General features: G+C 46.3%; 1 protein-coding gene across 2 annotated transcripts in view; it reads left to right on the plus strand.

Annotated features, from left to right (window-relative positions):
* Positions 1 to 24,568, plus strand: part of SLC7A7 (solute carrier family 7 member 7) — a 38,110-nt gene extending 13,542 nt beyond the window's left edge. For both annotated transcript variants that reach the window (XM_087945617.1, XM_026683066.2), the window contains 8 exons: positions 5,790 to 5,915; positions 7,819 to 7,963; positions 11,358 to 11,481; positions 15,205 to 15,308; positions 17,201 to 17,297; positions 21,067 to 21,216; positions 21,507 to 21,690; positions 24,332 to 24,568. In XM_087945617.1, coding sequence (XP_087801743.1) covers positions 5,790 to 5,915; positions 7,819 to 7,963; positions 11,358 to 11,481; positions 15,205 to 15,308; positions 17,201 to 17,297; positions 21,067 to 21,216; positions 21,507 to 21,690; positions 24,332 to 24,408 — 1,007 coding nt within the window. In that variant the 3' untranslated portion in view covers positions 24,409 to 24,568. The remainder of the gene's footprint in view (positions 1 to 5,789; positions 5,916 to 7,818; positions 7,964 to 11,357; positions 11,482 to 15,204; positions 15,309 to 17,200; positions 17,298 to 21,066; positions 21,217 to 21,506; positions 21,691 to 24,331) is intronic.
* Positions 24,569 to 25,840: the final 1,272 nt, after the last annotated feature.

Raw genomic sequence — 25,840 nt, forward strand, 5'->3', positions numbered from 1 at the left:
ATGTTACCTAGTTGGGTCATGAAATGTCTGCAAGAAAACATCAAACTCAGACAGCACCAAGGACTCCACAGTTCTCCTCTTCCTCCTTCTCCTCCTGCTGCACTGATGATGTTACCTAGTTGGGTCATGAAATTTCTGCAAGAAAACATCAAGGTCAGAGCACCAAGGACTCTAGTTCTCTCCTCCTCCTCCTCCTCCCCCCTCTCCTCCTCCTCCTCCTCCTCCTCCTCCTCCTCCTCCTCCTCCTCCTCCTCCTCCTCCTCCCTCCTCCTCCTCACCTCCTCCTCTTCCAGCACTGATGATGTTATCTAGTTGGGTCATGAAACATCTGCAAGGAAATCACCAAGCTCAGAGAGCACCAAGGACTCCACAATCTTCCTCATCTTCATCCTCCTCGTCCTCCACCACCACACCACCACCACCACCACCACCACCACCAATGAAGTTACCTAGTTGGATCATGAAACATCTGCAAGGAAATCACCAAGCTCAGAGAGCACTAAAATGTTGTGGTTCGCCGGTGGCCTGTGGAGCTGGCAGCAGAGTCGGACAGTGGGGAGGAACATGGGTCAGTCCGAGAGTCTGGGGAGGACTCGGACGAGGGATCTGCATCTGACACAGAGATGGGGCCAGGGCCATCTGAGAGTTATGTGCTGACTCCGGAGCCTCCAGATTCTGGCATCAGCGAGGCAGAGAAACAGGGGGAGCCTGTTCCCAATGCGCGCTTGCTCAGAGCTGCCAGAAGGCAAGAACAGTTTAGACAAAAGAGGCAACTCGTGAGTAAGGCTTGGAGATAATTGGCCCCTCCCATAAGACATAAAGGAGGAGCAAAGGGACATGAGCCTTTGCAGGAAGCAACTTTGTTCGTTCTGGTTGGTTTAAAATCTGAAGCTCTGTGTTGATTTTGTGCTCCTTTTGGCCTTGTACAGCTGATTGGCAATTTAGTCATTGGCAGCATTTCAAATGAGATAAAGGTGGGTGCTTATCAGCCTTATCCCAAAAGACTGTGGCAGACCAAAAAGTGTTTTGGAAACAGTGTGTGTTTGTTACTGTCTCAGGAAGCCTTGGTTAGAACACAAGGACCTCACAATAATCCTGTCCTCTCTACAAACCCCACCCTTCTGGCACTGATAATGTTACCCAGTTGGGTCATGAAACGTCTGAAAGGAAACCACCAAAGCTCAAAGAACACTAAGGACCTCCCAGTTTCAACCCCGAGCTACAAATGCTGTCTTCTATCAGAGGTTGGCACTGAACCAAAAACCATGATTAGAAAACTTGGCAGGACTACCTGTCCCAGCTCCCACCGGAGGATAGCTGGTCCCCTTGATAAACGAGTCCTCATATCTGTGGCTTTGCTCAGATTCAGGCCCGTTCCAAGGACCAATAATGAAGAGGAATTTATTGCCTTGTTTATCAAAAGGATAAGCGTTGATTAAAAAGGCCTCCCGAATCCCAAATCCCATTTCTGCAGTTAGAAAGTTGATGTCTTGAACTTGAAGTATATAGCCCTTGGCTCAACACAGTCTCTTCTTGTCCTGGGTGGGTGGGAAGAGGTGGGTTTGGCCATCTGGCTCCAAGCCAAATCTCCCATAACCTCCTGAGACACAACAACTCATTCCTGGGATAAAGATCAAGGTTAGAAGAGTAGAACATTAAAAAAAAAAGCAATAAGAGTTGGATAAACAAGTTAATTTCTTTTCCTCGTCTTTGAACTTTGGGTGATATCCAGGAAGATCTGGTGTCTTCCGCCTGGATGTAACTTCTCGATGTTCACTGGCAATGGTTGTCTGGAATCCAGCGTCTCGGTTTGGGGGTTTTGGGCACCAGGCTGGAAAATAAAAGACTTAGATGAAGGAATAGAAGGGGAAGTTACCAAATTTGCAGATGATACTAAGCTGCCAGGAATAGCCAACTCCCTAGAAGATAGGCTCAAGATCCAGGTGGATCTCGACAGACATGAACCCTGGGCCCTCTCTAACAAAATAAAATTCAGTGTAGAGAAAAGTAAAATCTTACACTTAGGCAAGAAAAACCAAAAGTACACGTATAGACTGTGTGAAACCAGGCTTAATGACAGGAACTGTGAGAGGGATTTTGGAGTCTTAGTAGACAATCAGCTAAATATAAGCCAGTAGTGTGTGGGGGCAGCCAAAAAACCCAATGCAATTCTAAGTTGCATTAACAGAGATACAATCCAGATCAAGAGAGGTACTAATACCACTCTATAAAGTCTTAGTAAGACCCACCTAGAATATTACATCCAGTTTTGGTCACCACACTTATGAAAAGAGATGTTGAGACTCTAGAAAAAGGTGCAGAGAAGAGCCACAAAGATGATTAGGGAACTGGCGCTTCAAACATACGAAGAACGGTTACAGGAACTGGGCATGGCTAGCCAAGTGAAGAGAAGGACCAGGGGAGACAGGATAGCCGTCTTCCAATACTTGAGGGGCTGCCCCAGAGAGGAGGAAGGGGTCAAGCTATTTTCCAAGGCACCCAAAGACCAGACAAGGAATAATGGATGGAAACTGAACAAGGAGGCATTCAACCTGGAAATAAGGAGGAATTTTCTGACAGAACAATAATCGACCAGTGGAACAGAAGTTGCCTTCAGAAGATGTGAGAGCTTCATCACTGGGGGCTTTCAAGAAGAGACTGGGTTGCCATCTGTCAGAAATGGTGTAGAGTCTCTTGCTTGGGGCAGGTTGGGCTAGATGATCTCCTTCCAACTCTGTTCATCTGTTAATATCTGCTGAATATAGCTCCTCATTGGCATAGAAAGGGCATCCGGCCAGTAAATACTCAGCTCCTTCAGTTGCCCAGACTCCACCCCCGCAAGGGATTATGTGAGCTTCATCCCTGGAGGCTTTCAAGAAGAGACTGGACTGCCATCTGTCAGAAATGGTGTAAGGTCTCTTGCTTGGGTGGGGGGTTGGACTACAGGACCTACAAGGTCCCTTCCAACTGTGTTAATCTGTTTAAAAAAATGAACGGATGCAACAATCAACATCTTGAATAGTGGCTTGAATAGATGGGGAAAAGAAGGATGGGTTCCCCCCACCCGCCCCAATACAGGTAGTCCTCAATTTACAACAGTTCTATTTAGTGACTGTTTGAAGTTAGAACAGCACTGAAAAAAGGGACTTGTGAACCCTTTTCCTTGCTTAACGACTGTTGCATCATCCCCACGATTACGTGATCAAAATTCAGTGGGTTCATATTTTTGACGGTATCCTGGGGGTCACGTGATCCACTTTTTGTGACCGTCTGACATGCAAAGTCAATGGGGAAGCCAGATTCACTGAACAACCTGGGTGACTAACTCCAGCGCCATGATGATTCCCTTAACGATGACGGCAAGAAACACCGTAAAACAGGGCGAAAACTCCCTTCTTAACATCTGTCTTGCTTAGCAACAGAAGTTTTGGCCTCAATTTAGGTCGTATGTCGACGATTATCTGTGTTTTATAACCTTGTGAGTCACAAAATTTAGGGGTTAAAACCTTGCTTCCCACTTTCTGAACCCCAAATGTCTAGGGCCTGATTCCCTCCTCCCCAGGTTTAAGACCAGGAAGCAAAATGCTACAATCCTTCTGCTCCAACCTATCATTGTTGGCTGCCAACAATGGGACTTGTAGTCCCTGCCATTGAAAAAGCCCCCGAGGCTGGAGAAGTAACTGCTGTCCTTCAGAAAAAAAAAATCACTTATCTGGGACTTTAGGTCTTATCAACCTGACCTCCTAGTTATCTTTCCCAATACACCATTGCTCCCAGCTGGCGGGTTAATTGATTCAGCTCCCTGTCTTTGCTGGGATTATGATTGCTTCATAATTCAGAATGACTCAGAAACAGGAACTAAGGAAGAAATCCAAGATAAAAGTCCAGGACTCTGCCGGCAGGACTATAAATCCACAGTAGCTTACATCAATCTTCCCCTCCCCAATTTTTGATTTGTTTTATTTACTTTATCTATTTTAACAAATCTCCTTTATAACATTAGTCATTTTTGTATCTCCATGTTTCTAACTTCTGTTTTTATTCTCTAACCCTTGGTAAAATAAGTCTCATATTGAGAAATATTCAGTTCCTTCCTTTTTCCTTAATTGTAAGTGTTAATCTGTCCATTTCTGCACATTCTAATATTTTTTTTAATTACACACTCATCTGTTGGGGTCTCTTTGCTTTTCCATTGTTGTGAAAATACAATTCTGGCTGTAGTTAATACATGTAAACTCAAATATATATTCCCTAAAGTTTACCATACTTTTCCGGTCTGATGCCCAACAAAAATATTTCTAGCTTCCATCAGTGTTTGACGGGATATTTGGGGCTCTGATTCAAGAGCTGCTTTGGGGGGAAGAAAACTAAAAAAACCATAATAATAATCACAATTTGGATGCTTGGCTACTAAGTCGTACAGGTAGTTCCCAACTTACAACAGTTCATTTAGTGACTGAAGTTACAACAGCCCTGAAAAAAGTGACTTGTGAACAGTGCTGGGATTCTACCGGCCTGGCCCAGTTTGGATGCTGCCGTTCGGCCGAACCGGTAGTAAAAAAACAGCAACTGATTCGGCAGAACCGGTATTTCTTTTTCTTTCTTTTTCCTCCTGATGATCAGCTGTGCCAGGATCCCCCTCGCCCAGGAGTGTGCAGCCCCTCCACGCTCCATTTTTTGCCTTCCTGGGCCTCAGGGAAGCCTTCTGGGACCAAAAACACCTCCCCCAGGAGATTTTCCTGAGGCCCAGGAGGCCAAAAACAACGGAGCACGGGGGGGCCTGCTGCAAAAAAAAGAAGAAGCCACACCCACCCAGTCACATGGCCACACTCACCTAGCCACGCCCACAGAACCAGCAGTAAAAATATTTGCATCCCACCCCTGCTTATGAGCCTTTTTCACACTTACGATCGTTGCGGCATTCCCCTGGTCACCTGATCAAAATTCAGACGTTTGGCAGAGGACTCATACCTACGATGGTTGCAGTGTCCTGGGGTCGCGTGATCCCCTTTCGCGACCTTCCAATGAGCAACGGGGAAGCCGGATTCGCTTAACAACTGTGTGACTAATTTAGGAACTGCAATGATTCCCTTCACTACTGTGGCAGGAGAGGTCATAAAACGGGACAAGGCTCACTTACAAACAGAAATTTGGGGCTCAATTGTGGTTGTAAGTTAGAGTGGTGCAGTAGTCTAGAGAGAGATTGTGGAGCTCTCACCTCACAATCAGGAGGCTGTGAGTTCGATCCCAGGTAGAGGCAGATATTTCTCTCTCTGGGCACAATGAGAATATATCTGCTGAACAAAAACTCCACATTGGCAACAGGAAGGGCATCCGGCCAGTAAACACTCAGCTCCATTGAATTGCCCTGACTCCACCCCGCTAGGGATTATGGGGTCGTTAAAAGAAGATGAGCTGTGGTTGTAAGTAATACCTGTCATAGCTGAAGAATAGGCACCTTTTCCCCAGGTCAGTGAATAATGAGGAAAGTATCATCACATAATAGGGGAGAGATCCCAGGTTGGGGAAGCCAGATTCACTTAATGACCATGTGACTAACTTAACAACTCAGTGATTCCCTTAACAATTATGGCAAGAAAGCTCATAAAACGGGGCAAAACTCACTTAACAAATGTCTCGCTTAGCCATAAATGGTCATAAGCTGTGGACCACCTGTAGTTGGGAATGGGTATATTCGTAAGTCCACAAATCCACAGTTCGGAGGGAGGAAGAGAGTTACCCCCCTTCCTTCTAAGTCATTCTGCTTTGTTTCCTTCTCTTGATTTCAGGCTTCCTAACTTTCGTGAACTGTGCCTACGTGAAGTGGGGAACCCGAGTCCAGGACCTGTCCACCTACGCCAAGGTGCTAGCCCTCATTGTTGTGATCATTGCAGGCATCGTCCGCATTGGACAAGGTACTGAACACTCTGGCTGTGGGGTTTCTATAGTCTCTAACCTCTTGGGGAGATGGAGGTGGGAAGCCGGGCGGGAGGGTAACTTCCCCCCCCAGGTGGTAAGAGGGAGTCTGTGTCAGGGGTCACATTCAAACCAAAGTCAAAACCAAGTTTTCCAATCATCCTTATTCTGGTGACTTCTTGGAGCTAATTCAAACACCTGAATGTTCTCACTGGATGACTGGCATTTTCAAGGGAGGACTTGCCAGTGTGAACGGGCGCCCCATGCCACATACCACAGATGGGATCTATGTAACCTTCCTTCCTTCCTTCCTTCCTTCCTTCCTTCTTTTCTTTTTCTTTCCTATCTCTCTTTCCTCCCTTCTTTCTTTCTTTCTTTCTTTCTTTCTTTCTTTCTTTCTTTCTTTCTTTCTTTCTTTCTTTCTTTCCTTCCCTCCCTCCCTCCCTCCCTCCTTTCCTTCCTTCCTTCCCTCCCCCTCCCTCCTTTCTTTCTTTTCTTTCCTTTCTTTCCTTCCTTCCTTCCTTCCTTCCTTCCTTCCTTCCTTCCTTCCTTCCTTCCTTCCTTCCCTCCCTCCCTCCCTCCCTCCCTCCCTCCCTCCCTCCCTCCCTCCCTCCCTCCCTCCCTCCCCCTCCCTCCCTCCTTTCTTTCTTTCTTTCTTTCTTTCTTTCTTTCTTTCTTTCTTTCTTTCTTTCTTCTTTCTTTCTTTCTTTCTTTCTTTTCCCTCCCTTCTTCCTTCCTTTCCTTTCATTCAAACAACGGATGGAAACTAATCAAAGAGAGAAACAACCTGGAATTAAAGAGAAACTTCCTAATACAGAGGACAATTAATCAGTGGAACTCCTTGCCACCAGAAATTGTGGGCGCTCTATCACTGAAGAGACTGGACAGTTCCTTGTCTGAGATGGTATAAGTTCTCCTGCTTGGACTAGAACAGTGGTCCCCAACCTTTTTTATGCCGCGGCCCGGTACCGGCATCAGCTGGGCGCCGCCATCTTGTTTTGATGAAAAAGTGCTTCCGGTGAGCTTTCTACCGGAAAAGCTCACCGGAAGCACTTTTTCATCAAAACAAGATGGCGGCGCCCAGCAAACCAGCGGCCCGGTAGGATTTGTTCCACGGACCGGTACCGGTCCACGGACCGGTGGTTGGGGACCCTGGACTAGAAGACCCCCAAGGTCCCTTCCAGCTCTATTCTGATTGATCACTTAGAAAGTGCAAGAAGGACTGGGGGGACAGGATACCAGTATTTCAGTATTTGAGGGGCTGCCCCAAAGAAGGGGGGTCAAATTATTCTCCACAAGCCCTTGAAGGCAGGACAAGAAACAATGGTTGGAAACCAATCAAAGATAGAAGCAATCTGGAATTGAGGAGAAATTTCCTAACAGGAAGAGACTAGACAGTCACTTATCTGAAATAGTATAGGTTCTCCTGCTTGAGCAAGGGGCTGGACTAGAAGACCTCCAAAGTCCCTTCCAGCTCTATTCTAATGCTAATAATTCTAATACTAATAATTCTAATGCTAATTCTAATTCTTCCAATTCTTATTCTTCTAATAATTCTAACTCTAATTTTAATTCTTCTAATAATTCAGACGCTTCGCCACTGACCCGTATTTACGACGATTGCAGCATCCCTAGGGTGGGGGGAGGGGCGGAGTCATGTGATCCCCTTTTGCAACTGTCCTGACAAACAAAGTCCACGGGGAAGCCCGGATTCGCTTAACGACTGTGTTCCTAACTGAAGAACGGCGGCGATCCACTTAGCCCAGAAAAATCCCACAACGGTTATCTTAACCCGTTGTCTCACTTAGCAACAGAAACTTGGGGGCTCGCTTGCGGTCATAAGTCGAGGACTACTGGTGTTCTATGTTATTTTGGGCTAAACCCTCCACTCTTCTCCCGCAGGACGCTCAGAGAACTTAACTGACACTTTCGAGGGCTCTGCGTGGGACGTGGGCAGCATCGCACTGGCTCTCTACTCTGCCCTCTTCTCCTATTCTGGATGGGACACCCTAAATTTTGTCACGGAAGAGATCAAGAACCCTGAAAGGTCAGTCCCGCCAACAGTCGGATGGGTTTTCACTCGGCCCAAGCCTGTGAGATCACTGGGTTTGGCGTGCTCCCTGTTGTGGGCTGCCAGCAGCCAGCAGAGCTGGCGGCAGACTTGGACAGTGAGGAGGCTGGGGAGGAACATGGGCCAGTCCTGGAGTCTAGGGAAGGCTCTGATGAGGGCTCACAGAGAGGCAGAGATGGGGCCAGGGCCATTTGACAGTTATCAGTGGAGTCGGACATCAGTGGGGCAGAAGAACAGCTGGAGCCTGTTCCCAGTGTGCGCATGCACAGAGCTGCCAGGAGAAGGGAACAGTTAAGGAACAAGGGCCGACTCAGGAGTAAAGGCTCAGGTGGAGGGTGAATGGCCCCTCCCAGAAGGAATAAAAGAGGAGCGAAAGGGGAGTGGGGTTTGCAGGAGACAATCAATTCAATTCATTAGGGTGAAGATCTGTTTCTGGCTTCTTGCCAAGTAATTGCTGCTACAGCATGGCGTTTAGAAGATAGTAGTTGTGAAATCTCATGAAAGACTATTTGCCGGGACTTTGCTGGAGAGGAATTCCCTTTAACCTAAGTAAAAAGGGTTTTATCGGGACAAGGAGTCTTCTTTGTGATTTTGTGAAGCCTAGGTCAGAACACTCCCATCCCACCTCCAGAAGGAGATTGCAATGTGCTTTCCCCACCCGTTTCCCTGGAACGACCTTAGGAATTATTTTTATGCTCCCCCTCCCAAAAGGGGACAATTGAAGGAGGGAAATTGAACCCAATCAACTGGCCCTTCCTTGTTCTTCAGACTTTGTCTCTCCCGTCAATAAATTCCTTGCTGGAGATTAAAGTTGGCAGGAGTCTCTCGTTGGCTGAAGGATCCTTCTCTTCCTTGGGTGCCGGAATTCACATGGCCTAGCCCTGTGTTCCTCGCCACGTAGATGCATATATACATCTCAACTAGACTGTGCTGTTTCTCTGGGTCATATAATAGAATTTTCCCCCACATTTTCATAGAATACTAGAGTTGGAAGGGACCTTGGAGGTCTTTTACCAGCACAGAGAGACAGTTCTCTATGTCGAAATTAAACATGTTGGCTTGAATAGAATAGAATACAATATACAATAGAATAGAATAGAAATAGAATAGCAGAATAAAATAGAATAACAGAATAGAACAGAATAACAGAATAAAATAGAATAAAGAATAGAATAGAATTAGAATAGAATAAAACAGAAAAACAGACTAGAAGAACAGAATAGAATAGAGCTGGAAGGGTCCTTGGAGGTCTTCTAGTCCAACCCCCTGCACAAGCAGGAGACCCTCTACCATTTTCGACAAGTGGCTGTTCAGTCTCTTCTTAAAAACCTCCAGTGATGGAATGCCCACGACTTCTGGTGGCAAGCTGTTCCACTGGTTAATTGTCTTCCCTGTTGGGAACTTTCTCCTTAATGTCAGGTTGCTTCTCTCCTTGATGGGTTTCCAGCCATTGATTTGATTTATTTTCTGTCTTGGAACACAAGGCACCGTGCGTGGTGTTTCCTCCTCCTCTTGTCCTCCATAACATCATCCCTGCGAGGTAGGACAGGCTGTGACCTTCTGACAAGCGAAGTCGATGGGGAAAGCCAGATTCGCTTGATAACCATGCCGACTCGTTTAACAAGAAAGGCTGTAAAATGGGGCAAAACTCATTTAACTGTCTCACTTAGCAACGGAAATTTTGGTCTCCATTGGGGTCATAAGTCGAGAACTGTCTGCTTTGAACGGTGATTAAGGGCTTTATTACTTACTTATTTGTTCAATGCACACAGGTGCCAGCATGCCAGGCGAGTGCCAGACTCTCAAAAGCTCCCTTGGGCAGGGGGTTGGACTAGAAGACCTCTGAGGTCCATGATTCTATGAAATACCCAGCTTTGTTCTTTCCTTAATTCTAATTCTTAGAGTTTTATTTGGGAGGAATAAGGTGGAGAGCAAATGCCACCTGTTGGGCAAAGCTAGGCATTGCAGCACAGCTCTTATCAAAGTAGAATGCTTTGAAAATTAAACATTTTCATTTTTAAAGAGGAAAAAAGCAAACAAGAAAATTTTGCAATTTTCAAAGAGAAACCTTGAACACCCCCCCATGAGGTCTTTTGGAAGACTAGAAAGTCTGAATATGAAATGGAAGGAAGCAGGAGCTTTCCCACTGAGCAGAGATTTTTTTTAAAAAAATTAACTGAAGGAAGAAATGAATTCCCAACTGGGTGTTGGGATTTGCTCCCCGTCCTTTATGAAATGAAAGGAAAGCCAGGAGAACTCATTGCCACTAGAAGTGAAGGAAATATGAAAACTTAGCCAAGAAATTTAGCCAAAGCGGGTTTGGTGTAGGGGCTGGCCTAGAAACCATGAACCATGCATAAAAGCCAGCTAGGTGACTCTGGGCCAATCCCCCAGGAGACCGTGAGTTTTAGTTCCATCTTGGGCACAAAAGCCAACTGGGTGACTTTGGGCCAATCTCCATGAGACATCCAGTTTTGGTTACCACATTATAAAAAAGATGTTGATATTCTAGAAAGAGTGCAGAGAAGAACAACCAGGATGATTAGGGGATGGAGACTAAAACATACGATGAACGGTTACAGGAACTGGGCATGGCTAGTCTACTCTAGTGAAGAGAAGGACCAGGGGAGACAGGATAGCTGTCTTCCAATATTTGAGGGGCTGCCCCAGAGAGGAGGGGGGTCAAGCTATTTTCCAAAGCACCCAAAGGTCAGACAAGGAATAATGGATGGAAACTGAACAAGGAGAGATTCAACCTGGAAATAAGGAGGAATTTTCTGACAGTGAGAACCATCAACCCATGGAACAGAAGTTGCCCTTAAAAGTGGTGGGGGTGCCATCACTTGAGACCTTCAAGAAGAGATTGGACTGCCATTTGTCAGAAATGGTGTAAGTTCTCCGGCTTGGGGGTTGGACTAGATGACCTAAAAGATCCCTTCCAATTCTGATTATCTGTTATCTGAGACTGTGAATTCTAGTTCCATCTTGGGCATGAAAGCCAGCTGGGTGACTTTGGGCCAATCCCCAGGAGATTGTGAGTTCTAGTCCTGTCTTAGACATAAAAATCAACTCTCTTGGGCCAATCATTTTCTCTCAGCCCAACTCACCTCACAGAGTTGTTGTTGTGGGCAAAATGGAGGAGGAAGGAGCAGTAGATATCTTCACCACCTTGACTTGCTTATAAAAAAACAATAAAGGCAGGGTTTAAAAAAAAAAGACCCCAAATAAATACATACATTTAGTTTTTCAAGCTGTCTCTCCTAGCCTGGACTCCTCTGAAGCGGATGGCCGGCCAGAATTTTCAGAATCTGTGCATAGCCGCAGCAGAGACACTAAACGTGACAATATTCTCTTTCCTGCCACTCCGTAGGAACCTTCCCCTCTCCATTGGGATATCCATGCCGATCGTCACGGTGATCTACATCATGACCAACGTGGCCTACTACACGGTCCTGAGCAAGATGGAGATCCTGTCGAGCGATGCCGTGGCTGTGGTTAGTAAGCACATCTCTTCCCATTCCTGAGATGGGTCCCTGAAATCCAGTAGCGATTGTCCCTAAAGCACGGTTTGTTCAACCTTTGGCCACTTTAAGACTCATGGACTTCAACTCCCAGAATTTCCCAGCTGAGTGCGGTGGCCTAGAGGTGGAGCTTTCGCCTCACAATCAGGAGGCTGCGAGTTTGAATCTTCGATAGAGGCAGATATTTCTCTCTCTGGGCATATCTGCTAAATATAACTCTGCATTGGCAACAGGAAGGGCATCCGGCCACTAAACACTCAGCTCCATTCAGTTGTCCCGACTCCAATGCAAGGGATTACGGGGTCATTAAAAGACAACCCCCCCCATGTATTGTACAATGCCATTAAATAATGTCCTTAGTCTTGTCATAGAGCTTGGCTGGCTGGGGAATTCTGGGAGTTGAAGTCCACAGGTCTTAAAGTGTGTTCTGACCCAAGCCTCGTTCAAAGTAAGCAAACACCAAACAGAGATAAAAGCAAAACCTTTTTAATGCTTCTCTGTAAATTCCGTTCATTCACAGTTTCACTATTAAAAACTAATCGTCCCAGATAAGAACAAGCCTTGCCAAGGTTGTGCAAGGCTGCCAAGAACACTAGATTAAATTGCAAGGAAATAATCAGAACCAAAAGTCTCCAAACACAAACCAGAATAGTCCAAACTTCCACAGGACTTGAAGTGCAATAACTTCTTTGCTTCCAGCAAAGAATCCTACCTCTGGGGGCTGGCTTTTATCCCTTAAAGGAGGGGCCATTACCTTGCAGCTTTACTCCCGAGTCGCCCGTGCTGCTGCAGCTGCTCTTTCCTTTGAGCAACCCTGCGCGCATGTGTACTGGGCACAGGCTCCTCGGGGTCCTCTGCACCATTGCTGCCAGCCTCCACAAGCTCCGAAGGCAGCATTCCACTCTCTGATAGTCCTGGCCCCATCCCTGCCTCACACACAGGCCCCTCATCTGAGTCCTCACTCTCCGAGACCTCATCCGTCCGCGCATGCTGCCAGCGAACCACAATAAAGTGGCCGAGGTTGGACAGGCCTGCTTTAAACAGTCATTTAACTAGGGGACCACATATTGTACAATGCCATTAAAAGACATGCTTGGAGTGGTGTGGTGGCCTAGAGGTGGAGCTGTGAGTTCGATCCTAGATAGAGGCAGATATTTCTCTCTCTGGGCACAATGAGAATATAACTGCTGAACAAAAGTCCGCATTGGCAACAGGAAGGGCATCCAGCCAGTAAAACACTCTGCTAGCTCCATTCAGTTGCCCAGATGCCACCCTGCAAGAGATTATGGGGTTGTTAAATGAAGATGATGACTAAATGACGTGCTTAGTCTTAAAATAGTGCATGGCTGGCCGAAGAATTCTGGGAGTTGAAGTCCACAGGTCTTAAAGTCGCCAGGGCTGCCTTAAAAAATTGTTTTTTTAAAAAAAAATCCCTAAAATGACTGAATTCCCAGGAATCAGAGGGTAAGAACTCTTCTTAAAAAACGCTTTAATCCAGGAATTCTGGGGAGAAATTCATCATGGCCCAAGAAACATTTCCAGAGTGTCTCTGCAATAGCAGTGACGGGAAATAGTGAAAGGTTCCAACAATGCTGAGCTAGAATGCTGTGGTTTATGGGAACTGGAGTCTGATAATAGAGGTGGGAAATCCTCACTTTATATCAGATCATATCTCAGTGTACACCAGGTAATCCTCGACCTAATGACTATTCCTTTAGTGACTTTTCAAATCAACAACAGCGCTGCAAAAATGGACCTGTGACAGGTCCTCACACTTACGACTGTCGCACCATCCCCATAGCTGATCAGAATTTAGGAGACCGGCATGTATTTCTGATGATGGCAGCGTCCTGGAGTTGTGGGATCGCCACTTGCAACCCTGCCAGCCAGCTTCAAGACAAGCAAAGCCGGTGTGGGAAGCTGGATTCGTTAAACCACGTGTTCTGACCCAACTCCCAAACTCGCCAAGCCCTCTGTATTTAACTGAATGTTCCCTTTATTAGGAGCGCCAGCAGCCCCCGGCAAAAAGTGTCTCACACGCAGAGCAGGTTAACAAATCTCTTAAGTCCCATGGAAAGTGACACTTGCTCCCTTTCCCCCTGAAATGGTGTCAACACACCAGGAATCTCTCCCTCTCTCTCTCTCTCCCCACACTTGTAAAGGAAGTCCTGGAAGGGGAGCTCTGTCGGCAGTCCAACTAACCAACTCCAAACCAATAAACTCCGAGACAAACCATTCCTCAAAGTTCCATTTTATTTGAGTGGTCATATTGGCACATCTGGGAAAACCCGAATCTGAGAGTTCTGGGTTTTCCCTTCCTGAAAGAGAAATCATAGACCCATCCTCTGCGTCCTTCAGTCCATCACATGGCCCAATCAAATCTTTGTCCCAACTGGAGACATCCCCCCACTCACTCCCCTCCAGGTGCAGGGCAACATGACCTTGACTCTCTGAGAAAGAATGTTGTTGTGTCTAGTCTTCTACCCCACTGTGAAATCCCCCCTCCCAAATTCCCAGGCCCTGAATGTGGCAGCCTTGAAGCTTCCAAGTAAAAAATGGCTTCCAAGGCCATTTCACATGCTCTGGACCCAGCTGTTTCTCCTCTTCCCCACCAGTCACCTCCAAACCTTGGGGCTGTTGACTCTCCATGTGGAGGCTGATGGATGGCCCAGGCTCCGCCTCTCCCCCCCCCCACACTTGCAAAGGAAATCCTGGAAGATAAACTCTGACAGCATTCCAACTAACCAACTCCAAACTAATAAATTCTGAGACAAACAATTTCTTAAAGTTCCATTTTATTTGAGTGGTCATATTGACACATCTTGGAAAACCCGGATCTGAGAGTTCAGGGTTTTCCCTTCCCGAAAAAGAAATCATAGATCTATCCTCTGCACTCATCAGTCCATCACATGGCCCAATCAAATCTTCGTCCCAACTGGAGACCTTCCTCCAGACCCTCCCCTCCAGGTGCAGGGCAACATGACCTTGACTATCTGAGAAAGAATGTTGTTGTGTCTAGTCTTTTACCCCACTATGAAATCCCCCCTCCCAAATTCCCAGGCCCTGAATGTGACAGCTGCAAAGCTTCCAAGTAAAAAATGGCTTCCAAGGCCATTTCACACGCTCTGGACCCAGCTGCTCCTCCTCTTCCCCATCAGCCACCTCCAAACCTTGGGGCTGTTGACTCTCCATCTGACGGCCCAGGCTCTGCCTGTCTCTTTCTCTCTCTCTGCCAGCTCCATTTCCTCTTCCCTCTCGGAGCTCTCAGATTGGCATGATGCTGACCATGACTCCCATGCCTCCTCCTCATCTGATTCGGCTGCCGGAGGAGGTGACAGGCCCAGCCACGGCAAAAAGGCTGAAAAAGAATTGGGCACAGCCTGCTGAACAACGGAAATTCTGGTTCCTGGTTGTGGTTGTGTTTAAATCGAGGACTACCTGTACCTGAATGGCATCACGTTTCAAGTTTCCCCAAATTGTTGATGGTGGACATCACCCAATGGTTCCTCTAAGCCAGGGGTGGGCAACTGCGTCTGCTTTCTGGCTTTGTGGGGACTTCAGGTCCCAGAATTCCTGAGCCAGCCAAGGAATTCTAGGAGTTGAAGTCCACAGATCATAAATCATAATTGTCCATTCCTGCTCTGGCATAAAGTCAGTGCCCGCAGCTTATAGAAGAAATCTCTTTTTCCCTCCTAGACTTTTGGCGATCAAGTTTTTGGAGTGATGAGTTGGACCATACCCCTTGCTGTGGCCCTGTCCTGCTTCGGAGGCCTTAATGCTTCTATTCTAGCTGCTTCCAGGTAAACCATTGTGGTATATTTGAAGTATGTTTTTTTTGCTTCTTAAGGATCTTCCCAAAATAAGTTTTAAACTTCTGCTTTAAGGGACCAGTTGCAGGAGAATAAATAATACTCCACCTAATACTCATCTAGTCCTCAAACTTACAACAGGTCATTCAGTGACCATTCCAAGTTACAACGGCAGTGGAAAAAAAAAAGGACTCATGACCATTTTTCACACTTATGACCATTGCACGGTCACGTGATCCAAATTCAGATGCTTGTCAACTGACTCCTACTTATGATGGTTGCAGTCTCCCGGGGTCACGTGATCCCCTTTTGCTATGGCTGGGAGAAATATCCCTCTGCTTCGCTTCCAAGCTGGGGAAAACGACATGGAGGCTGATTGGAAAGTGGGTGTTAATGATGAAGCAGAACCAGCAGGGTTTGTGGTTCTGGGTCAGCTGACGAATTGATTTGAGGGGTACATGGATTTTTATACAGTTTCAGAGATGCTGCTAGGGGAGTCGTGCAATGTCTGAAATGTCCTTAGGTCAGACCTAACAGAATAAAAAATTTGGAAGTGACCTTGGCAAGGGTGGGATTCGGGTTGGTTCGGCGAACCGGATATTAATTTTACATCCAGTTCAGCGAACCAGTAGTTCTGAAGACCAGCTGGCCCTGCCTTGCCCCTCCCCTCCCCTCCCCTCTCAGGAGTCCCCAGGCACCTAATTCTAGCTCCCAGGTAAATGCAGAGAGGCCTGCTAGGCCCAAAATGGGGCATGCGGGGGGAGGATGATGTACAACCCCCCCCCCATGCCCCATTTTGGCTCCCAGGAGGCTCCAGGGAGGCTTCATAGGCCCAAAACAGGGTGCAGGGATGTGTGGCATGGCCCCCCGTTTTGGCTGTCCTGAGGCTCCACCTTGGACACCTCTACTACACACAGACACAGACACACAGACACCCACACTCTGCTCAAGCAGGTGACCCCATGCCATTTCAGACAAAATCCAATCCAATCTCTTCTTAAAAACATCCAGTGTTGGAGCATCCACAACTTCAGGAGGTAAATTGTTCCGCTGGTTAGCAATAGCACTTAGACTTATATACTGCTTCATGGTGCTTGACTGTCCTGTCTAAGTGGTTTTACAGAGTCAGCCTAATGTCCCCAACGATCTGGGTCTACATTTTACCCACCTCGGACGGCTGGAAGGATGAATCAAACCTGAGCCAGTTAGGATTGAACTGCTGGCTGGGGGAATGCAGAGTTTGCCTGAAATCCTGTAGTCTCACCACTGTGCCACCACCACAGCTCTTCCTTCCTTCCTTCCTTCCTCCCTCCCTCCCTCCCTCCCTCCCTCCTTCCTTCCTTCCTTCCCACTAGCACTTAGACTTATATACCGCTTCATAGGACTTACACATATACCCACTCTAAGCAGTTTTACAGAGTCAGCCTATTGCCCCCAACAATCTGGGCCCTCATTTTACTGACCTCAGAAGGATGGAAGGCTGAGTCACCTTGAGCCAGTCAGGATCGAACTACCGAACTGCTGGCAGTCAGCTGGAGTAGCCTGCAGTACTGCATTCTAACCACTACACCATCACTGACAAATTGTTCTAACTGTCCTTAGTTCTAGGTTGCTTCTCTCCTTGATTAGTTTCCAGCCATTGCTTCTTGTCCTTCCTTCAGGTGCTTTGGAGAATAGCTTGACTCCCTCTTCTTTGTGGCAGCCCCTGAGATATTGGAACACTGCTATCATGTCTCCCCTGGTCCTTCTTTTTATTAGACTAGTCGTACCCAGTTCCTGCAACTGTTCTCTGTATGTTTTAGGAGTTGTGCATCTCTGCCTTTTGAAGTGGCTTTGAGGACCAACAGGGCAACTTAAGACGCTCATTCATTCTTTCTTAACAGATTGTTTTTTGTTGGCTCCCGGGAAGGACAGCTGCCAGATGCCATTTGCATGATCCACGTAGAACGGTTCACCCCTGTGCCAGCCCTGCTTTTTAATGTGAGTCCTAGGGTACCGCGTGAGAATGTGTGCATGGATCCAGTTGGCTTGGTGGAGAGAAAGGAATCAGCCTTAAATCCCCTCTGTCCCTTTTCCTAGTTATCTTGAGTGGTTTGCCCAGTAGAAGAAGCAATTATCTTCTCTAACTGTTGAACGGTGCATATAGTATATTTATACCTCAGCAAGGCATAGACTACAACCTACTTCTTGGTAAGGTAGAAAAATGTGGGATAGGCAGCACCAGATGGATTTGTAACTGGCTGACAAATCGTACTCAACAAGTAGTCCTTAATGGTGCTACGTCTGCATGGAAGTAAGTAAGCAGCGGGGGACCACAAGGTTCTGCCTTAGGCCCAGTACTCTTCAATATCTTCATAAACGACTTAGATGAGAGAACAGAAGGAGAACTCATCTTGCAGATGACACTAAGCTGACAGGAACAGCCAACACCTCAGAAGAGAAGCTCAGGATCCAAAAAGATCTGGACAGACTTGAACAAGGGGCCCTGTCCAACAACATTAAATTTAATGTGGAGAAAAACAAAGTTTTACACCTGGGTAGGAAAAATCTGTGTGAGCTCAGATTAGGAGAGACCTGGCTGAAAAACAGGAGCTGTGAGAGGGACCTTGGAGTCCTAGTGGACGATCACTTAAACAGGAGCCAGCCATGTGCGGCAGCAGCCAAAAAGGCTAATACAATCCTTGGTTGTACAAACAGAGGCATAGAATCAAAATCACGTGAAGTATTCGTGCCCCTTTATAAAGACTTGGTGAGGCCATACCTGGAGTACCGTATCCAGTTTTGGTCACCACATTACAAAAAAAAGAGAGACTTTGGAAAAAGTGCAGAGAAGAGCAACTAAGATGATCAAAGGCTTGGAGACTAAAACATACAAAAAACGGTTACAGGAATTGGGTTTGGCTAATCTAGAGAAAAGAAGAATTAGGGGTGACATGATAGCAATCTTTCAGTATTTGAAGGGCTTCCCCAAAGAGAAGAGGGTCGATTTATTTTCCAAAGCATCTGAAGGCAGGACCAGAAACAATGGGTGGAAACTAATCAAGGAGAGAAACAACCTGGAATTAAGGTGAAACTCCCTAACAGGAAGGACAATTAACCAGTGGAACAGCCTGCCACCAGAAGTTGTGGGTGCTTTATCACCGGAGGTTTTTAAGAAGAGACTGCACAGTCACTTGTCTGAGACGGTGTAGGGTCTCCTGTTCGAGCAGGGGGTTGGACTAGAAGATCTTCAAGGTCCCTTCCATCTCTATTCTGATTGACTGGTCACTTAAAAAGTGCAAGGCATTTCTCCGGAGCAACAATTCATGACTCCAATTATGTCTATGTCTGTCCCATGACACTGCGGGGATCTCCATGATGGATGACTAGAATCATATTAGAGAATGATTAATGACGTATGATATTAATCTTCCTTCTTGGTACTGAACTTGTGGTTTCTACACATAGCCGCCGGCTGACTGTTCACACCTACTTTTCCCGCAGATGCAGGAATTGGCCAGCTAGTTGAAGTTTCTTCCAACCAAGGCAGCGTTAGACATCTGGAGGCCTCACTTTTTATCGATTGAATCACCTGAATTCGCTCCAACTACTGTATCTCACCCTGCAAGCCCACTGCTCAGCTGTTTAGGAAACTGTGGGCAAGCAGGACCGCCCTTGGAAGAGGAATGAACCATCAAGTGGGGATTTCCATGGTTCGAGAAGAAGAATAGAGAATCAGAGAGTTGGAAGGGGCCTTGGAGGTCTTCTAGTCCAACCCCCTGCTCAAGCAGGAGACCCTATACCATTTCAGACAAGTGGCTGTCCAGTCTCTTCTTAAAATCGCTCAGTGATGAAGCACCCACAATTTCTGGTGGTAAGCTGTTCCACTGGTTAATCATCTTCCCTGTTAGGAAGTTTCTTAATTCCAGGTTGCTTCTCTCAATGAGTTTACATCCATTGTTTCTTGTCCCTCTGGTGCTTTGGGAAATAAATTGACCCCCCCCTCCTCTTTGTGGCAACCCCTCAAATACTGGAAGACTGCTATCGTGGCCTCCCTGGTCCTTCTTTACACTAGCCATACCCAAATCCTGCAACCATTCTTCCTATGGTTTAAGTCTTCAAAGCCTTTGATCATCTTAGTTTGAATATCTTAGTCTTTGCGCTTTTTCCAGAGTCTCAACATTTTTTTTGTAATGTTGGTGACAAAACTGGATGCAGCATTCCATGTGTGGCCTTACTAAGGCTTTATAAAGGGGTACTAATACTTGACGTGATTTTTGATTCTATGCCTCTGTTTGTACAACCCAGAATTGTATTAGCCTTTTTGGCTGCTGCCACACACGGCTGGCTCCTGTTTCAGTGATCGTCCACTTAGACCCCAGGGTCCCTCTCACAGTTCCTGTTTTTGAGCCAGGTTTCACCTAATCTGTACTTGTACCTTTGGTTCTTCCTATCCAGGTGTAAAACCTTGCTTTTCTCCACATTAAATTTCATGTTTATTTATAGATTTATATTGCCTATTCGCACATGGTGATTCTAGGCGGCTTAGAGGAATATAAAAACATAAAAAACCCAATAAAATTAACAAAAGAGAGAATCATATAAAATTAATAAATAATAAAATAACCCCCAACCCCTGCCCTGACAACAACACATCATACAAGCTATTCAATAGGTTCCATCCCACTCTGCGTTCCCAGGCCTGCTGGCAGAACCAGGTCTTCAGTGCCTTCCAGAAGAGTGGGGCCAGTCTAATCTATGGGGGAATGAGAGAGGGAGCCACCATGGAGAAGGCCCTTCTTCTGGGTCCCACCAGGTATATCTCCCTGTATGTTGTTGGATCGGGCCCATTGTTCAAGTCTATTAAGGTCTTTTTGGATCCTGAGCTTGTCTTCGGGGTATTGGCTATTCCTGACAGCTTAGTGTCACCTGCAAATTTGATGAGTCCCTCTTCTGTTCTCTCATCTAAGTCATTTATGAAGATATCGAAGAGTACTGGGCCTAACACGGAACCTTGCGGGACCCCCCTCCTTACTTCCCTCCATGTAGACCTAGGCCCATTAAGGACTACTCGTTGAGCCAGTTACAAATCCATCTGATGATGTCACTATCTATCCCACTTTTTTCTACCGTGTTTCTCATATAATAAGGCCGGGTCTTTTTTTTTTTTGAGCCCCCCAAAAATGGCTGGGCCGTCTTTTCGAGGGTGACTTAATTCCCCCCCCCTTTGCATCTTCGAGCGGGCGGGCAGCGATGGCTTGGATGTTGACCTCTGCATTGGTGGGGCACTTCGTATCGGGGTCCAACGCAGGCAGCGCCATATCCGGGTGTGCAACAAAAGTACTTCCTAGTGGCAAGCCCCCCACCATTCCCCCCCATTTCGCATGTTTTAATATAGGCCTTAATTTGGGGGGAGGGGCTTAATTTCATTTCATGCCTATAAAACATGCTGGGATTTCCTATTGGGGGAGGCCGTATTGTTGGAGAAACAGGGTAGTTTACCAAGAACTAAGTTGTGGTCTACCTTGTTGAATGCCTTTGTTGAAGTCTAAGTATACTATGTCCACAGCATTTTGCTGGTCCACTAATTTAGTCACTATGTTGAAGAATTAAATAAGATTGGTTTGGCATGATCTGTTTTTAACAAACCCGTTGCTGGCTTCTAGTTATATTCACTTACTCATTTCTAGATGTTCTATTGGAAAAACCAAAATTTTATTCTGCTAATCCTGTTGAACTTGGCTTTTCTTCTGGTGTCTGTCTGTCTTAGGGAGCCATGGCTCTGATTTATCTTTGTGTGGAAGACATCTTTCAACTCATCAACTACTACAGCTTCAGCTACTGGTTCTTTGTGGGCCTGTCCATCGCAGGACAACTGTATCTTCGCTGGAAGGAACCATCTAGAGAACGTCCACTCAAGGTAGAGGGATGTTAGCTGTGTAATATATGAAACCTCCATTGCCACAGGTCACCTTGGTAACTATACAGGTAGTCCTCGACTTATGACTTTAATGGAGGGAGGCCAAAGTTCCCATTACCAATCAAGGTGACTTTTGCCCCATTTTATGATTTTTTTGTGGCCAAGGTCACTAAGCGAGTTGCTGCAGTTGTTAAGCAAATTGTGCAGTAATTAAGTGATGGGTGGGTGGAATTGTGAGATTTCTGCAGCAATAGGAGACTTCAACCAATTCCCGCTTCTGTTTCCTTTAGTTGACCATCATTTTCCCCATCATTTTCTGCCTCTGTACCATCTTCCTGGTGGCTGTACCGCTCTACACCGACCCCATCAATTCGGCCATTGGCATTGCCATCGCGGCGTCTGGACTTCCGGTTTACTTCCTGGTGGTACGGGTCCCAGATCAGAAGAGACCAAGCTGCTTACGGCGAATGACGGGTGAGTGAATTGGAGCTTTTACTGTAGGGATTTCTGATGTCTCCCTTCAGTGGTAAAATTCCCAAAAGACTACGAGAGGAAGAAACTGTAAACATGGGAATAAATAGATTGACAGGCATTTTTTGGCCCCTTTGCAAATATTCAAAAGAACATCTATCTTCACAGAGGATGGAAGAACACAACACAATCCCACAAATTAAGCAATACCATGCGAAGATCTCAGCATCATTTATATAAATATCGTGGTGACCAATACTGGATGCAATATTCCACACCTGGTATATTGCATAAGGTTTTGGTTGCCATGATATACAAAAAGATGCTGAGACTCTAGAAAGAGTGTAGAGAAGATGGTTAGGCGAGTGGAGTCTAAAACATACGAAGAACTGTGGCAGGAATTGGGTATGTCTAGTTTAATGAAAAGAAGGACTGGGGTGACATGATAGTATTCTTCCAATGTTTGAGGGGCTGCCACAAAGAAGAGGGGTGGGTCAAGGTATTCTCCAAAGCACCTGAAGACAGGATGAGAAGCAACGGATAGAAACTAATCAAGGAGAGAAGCAACCTGAAATTAAGGAGAAAGTTCCTAACCGTGAGAACAATTAACCAGTGGGACTGCTTGCCACCAAAAGTTGTGGGTGCTCCATCACTAGTGGTTTTTAAGAAGAGACTGGACAGCCACTTGTCTGAAATGGTATAGAATCTCCTGCTTGAGCAAGGGGTTGGGCTAGAAGACCTCCAAGGCCCCTCCCAACTCTCATTTTGCTATTCTGTTATCTGCCTACTTGGATTTCAGAGGCAGAATGCGGGAGAGTTAATAAAGAGATATTATCTAATTCAAACCAAGGGTCTTCAGCACACTATCCTTGACCACAATCTTATTGGTTGACCTACCAATATCAAGCAAAGAAATACAGAAATTTCCTTCCTCAGGATCACTGCAAAAACAAAGAAACAGCCATTCTCTTTCTCTCTCTCAACAAAAGCACTTATATTTTTTTCTTTGATCAAGAAAAAATTGGTCAATTTAACCATCTTTGCCACCTCCATCAGCTTCTGTAGCTATACATCCATGGTGGGAATAAAAATGTCCTTCCATTTTTGTGCATACAGTAGTCTTGCTGCTGTCAACATACCCGTGTTTTTCCCAAAAATAAGACCTAACCAGAAAATAAGCCTTAACCTGTTTTTTTTTAGCGTGCTTCTAATACAAGCCCGAGGAATACAGTGGCTGAGATGCTGAGCTTGTCGATCAGAAGGTTGGCAATTCAGCAGTTTGAATCCCTAGCGCTGCATAATGGAGTAAGCTCCCAGCTTCTGCCAACGTAGCAGTTCGAAAGCATGTAAAAATGCAAGTAGAAAAATAGGGACCACTTTGGTGGGAGGGTAACAGCGTTCCGTGCCCCTTCAGCATTTAGTCATGCCAGCCACATGACCATGGAGACGTCTTTGGACTGTGCTGGCTCTTCGGCTTAGAAACTGAGATGAGCACTGCCCTCCAGAGCTGGAAACAACTAGCATGGATGTGCGGGGGAAACTTTGCCTTTTTAATAGAAGCCCTACTCCCCAAATAAGCCCCCGTTAAGGTCATCATCAGCCAGTGGGTGTGTGTGAGTGTAGGTGTGTGTGTGCCTGGCCAGTACCAGAGGTGGTGAGGGCACAGGGCCCGATGGTGTCTGGCAGCAGCCATAGCCCACACAGTGCAGGTGAGTTGATCCCCTATACAAGCAGCAGATGGAGGCAGAGGAATGGGGAGGGGAGGCATGTGATCCAGATGTGCTGCGTGGGCCGTGGAAAGCTGAGAATTGATGGGTCAGAGCAGGAAGCAGCTGAGATGGAGGTGGGGAGGGGAAGGAAGGAAGGTGATCCCAACATGCTGCACAGGCCTCAGGCAAGCTGGGAGACAGTGGCATGGAGTAGGGGGCCAGCCACGGGAGGCTCGTCTTTGTGTCTCTTGATTTCCCTGTGGCCCGCACATCTGGATTGCCCCCCCATGCCTCTGCCTCCATCTGCTGCTGATGCCGTCACATGAAGATGAGTCTTCCGCAGCTACCCATCCACTCCGGGCCACTCTCAACTTTTCTGTGGCCCATGTGCCACGTCTGCGCGTGCTTCCCCACCTCAGCTTCCATCTGCTGCTTCCACAGGTAATTAACTCACCTGCACTGTGTGGGCTGCGCAGTCCCAGAATGTGCTGCCCAAATGGCCAGTGGGCTGTAGCTGCTGCTCACATCATGCACTCACCGTCTCTTGTGTATGCTCTGGGGCAGGGGAATGTGGCACCCAGCCAGGCTGATCACCCTGATATTATACTTCCCTGAAAATAAGCCCTAATTCTTATTTTGGAGCCTCAAATAATATAAGACTGGGTCTTATTTTCGGGAAACACGGTATATAAGATCAAAGTTCCATTCCTCCCCCAAGTCTTTTTCCATCAACTCCAAAAGAAAAGTTTCTTTTTATCTTCGCTTTAAGAATTTTCTGTATTAAGATATGAACCTTGTTCTGAAATGTCTTTATCACACGTCTCCCATAAATGATAAAAGATCCCTTCTTATTTACATTTCCAAGTCTGAATCTCTTTCTCCACTGAATTGTCGCTCTCTGCCCGAATGCTGACCGATCTTCTTTTCTTTCCCAGCCCGTGTGACTCGGATTATCCAGTTAGTGTCCCTGTCGGTCCTGACGGAGATGGATCCCGAAATCAAATCTCAGTGATGGAAGAGTTGACCATCCGAAAGAGAGGCTGGCTTATCCTGTCAACCCCTTGCCATGGACCCTTTTCTAATTTATTATTTGAGACTTCGTTGAAAGTACCGTACTTATGACAGGGATATATATAAATTTCTTTTAATTATTTTAAATGGAATATTTGGAATGCAACGTGTCCATCATTTTTGTCACAACCCTCCGATATGGCTTTGGCTCCTTTTTGCAATTTTATTTTTTAAAACTGCAATCCATGGTTGTACCCTCTAAATATCTCCCTTTCTGAATGTACAGGAAGTCCTTGAACTTACGACAGTTCATTTAGTGACAGAAGGTACAGGAGCACTGAAAGATGTGACTTATGACCGTTTTCCCACACTTTTGACCATTACGGCATCCCCATGGTCACATCATCAAAATTTAGATAGCTTGTCAACTGACTCATTTTTATGACGGTCGCAGCGTCCCAGGGTTGTGTGATCCCCTTATGCGACCTTCTGGCGGGCAAAGTCACTGGGGAAGCAAGATTCACTTAACAACCGTGTTGCCAACTTAACTGCAGAGATTCACTTAACAATGGTGTCAGGAAAGGTCATAAGTGGGGGAAAAAGCTCACTTAACAAAAGTTTCACTTAGCAACAGAAATGTTGGGCTCCACTGTGGTCCTAAGTCAAGGACTGCCTATATGTACTTACACCCTCCTGGGTTTTTTTTCCCCCTTCCTGAATGTATGGGTAATCCTCGAACTTACAACCATTCATTTAGTGACTATTCGAAGTTACAAGACCACTGAAAATTGTGACTTACGACCATTTCTCATACTTATGACTATTGTGGCATTCCCTTTGGTCACGTGATCAAAATTCAGGTGCTTGAATTCATCTGGGTCATTTTATGACCGTTGCAGTATCCTGGGGTCGCAAAATCAATGGGGAAGCCGGATTCACTTAACAACCATGTTCCTGACTTAACCACTACGGTGATTCCCTTAGTCGTTGTTCTGACCCGGGCTTAGCAGAACCAAGAAACAAGACTCCTTGTCCTACTAACCCCTCTTTATTTAGTTACTGTGAATTCATGGCATTCACACACACAAAAGTCCCGTTAAGTGCAAGAACAGACCTTATCAGTCCTTGGATAGTTGCCAGGCCAAGAGAGCTTCCCCTGGAAAAGGAGTCTCCAAAGCCGAAGCAAATCTTCATAATAATAAGCGAACTAATTGTCTCCTGCATCCACCACTCCCCCTTTGCTTCTATTTATTCCCTAGGGAGGGGCCATTCAGCCTCCACGTGTGCCTTCTGAGTTGGCCCGTTCCTTAATTGTTCTGACAGCTCTGCGCATATGCGCATCTGGAACAGGTTCCAGCTGTTCTTCTTCCCCACTTATCTCCACTCTGAAGGCAGCTGAGAACTGTCACACAGCCCTATCTCTGTTTCTGACA

The sequence above is a fragment of the Notechis scutatus genome, chromosome Z, assembly GCF_049901735.1.
Source record: "Notechis scutatus isolate UNSWTSFEM ecotype Mainland chromosome Z, rNotScu1.2, whole genome shotgun sequence".
Taxonomy (NCBI): domain Eukaryota; kingdom Metazoa; phylum Chordata; class Lepidosauria; order Squamata; family Elapidae; genus Notechis; species Notechis scutatus.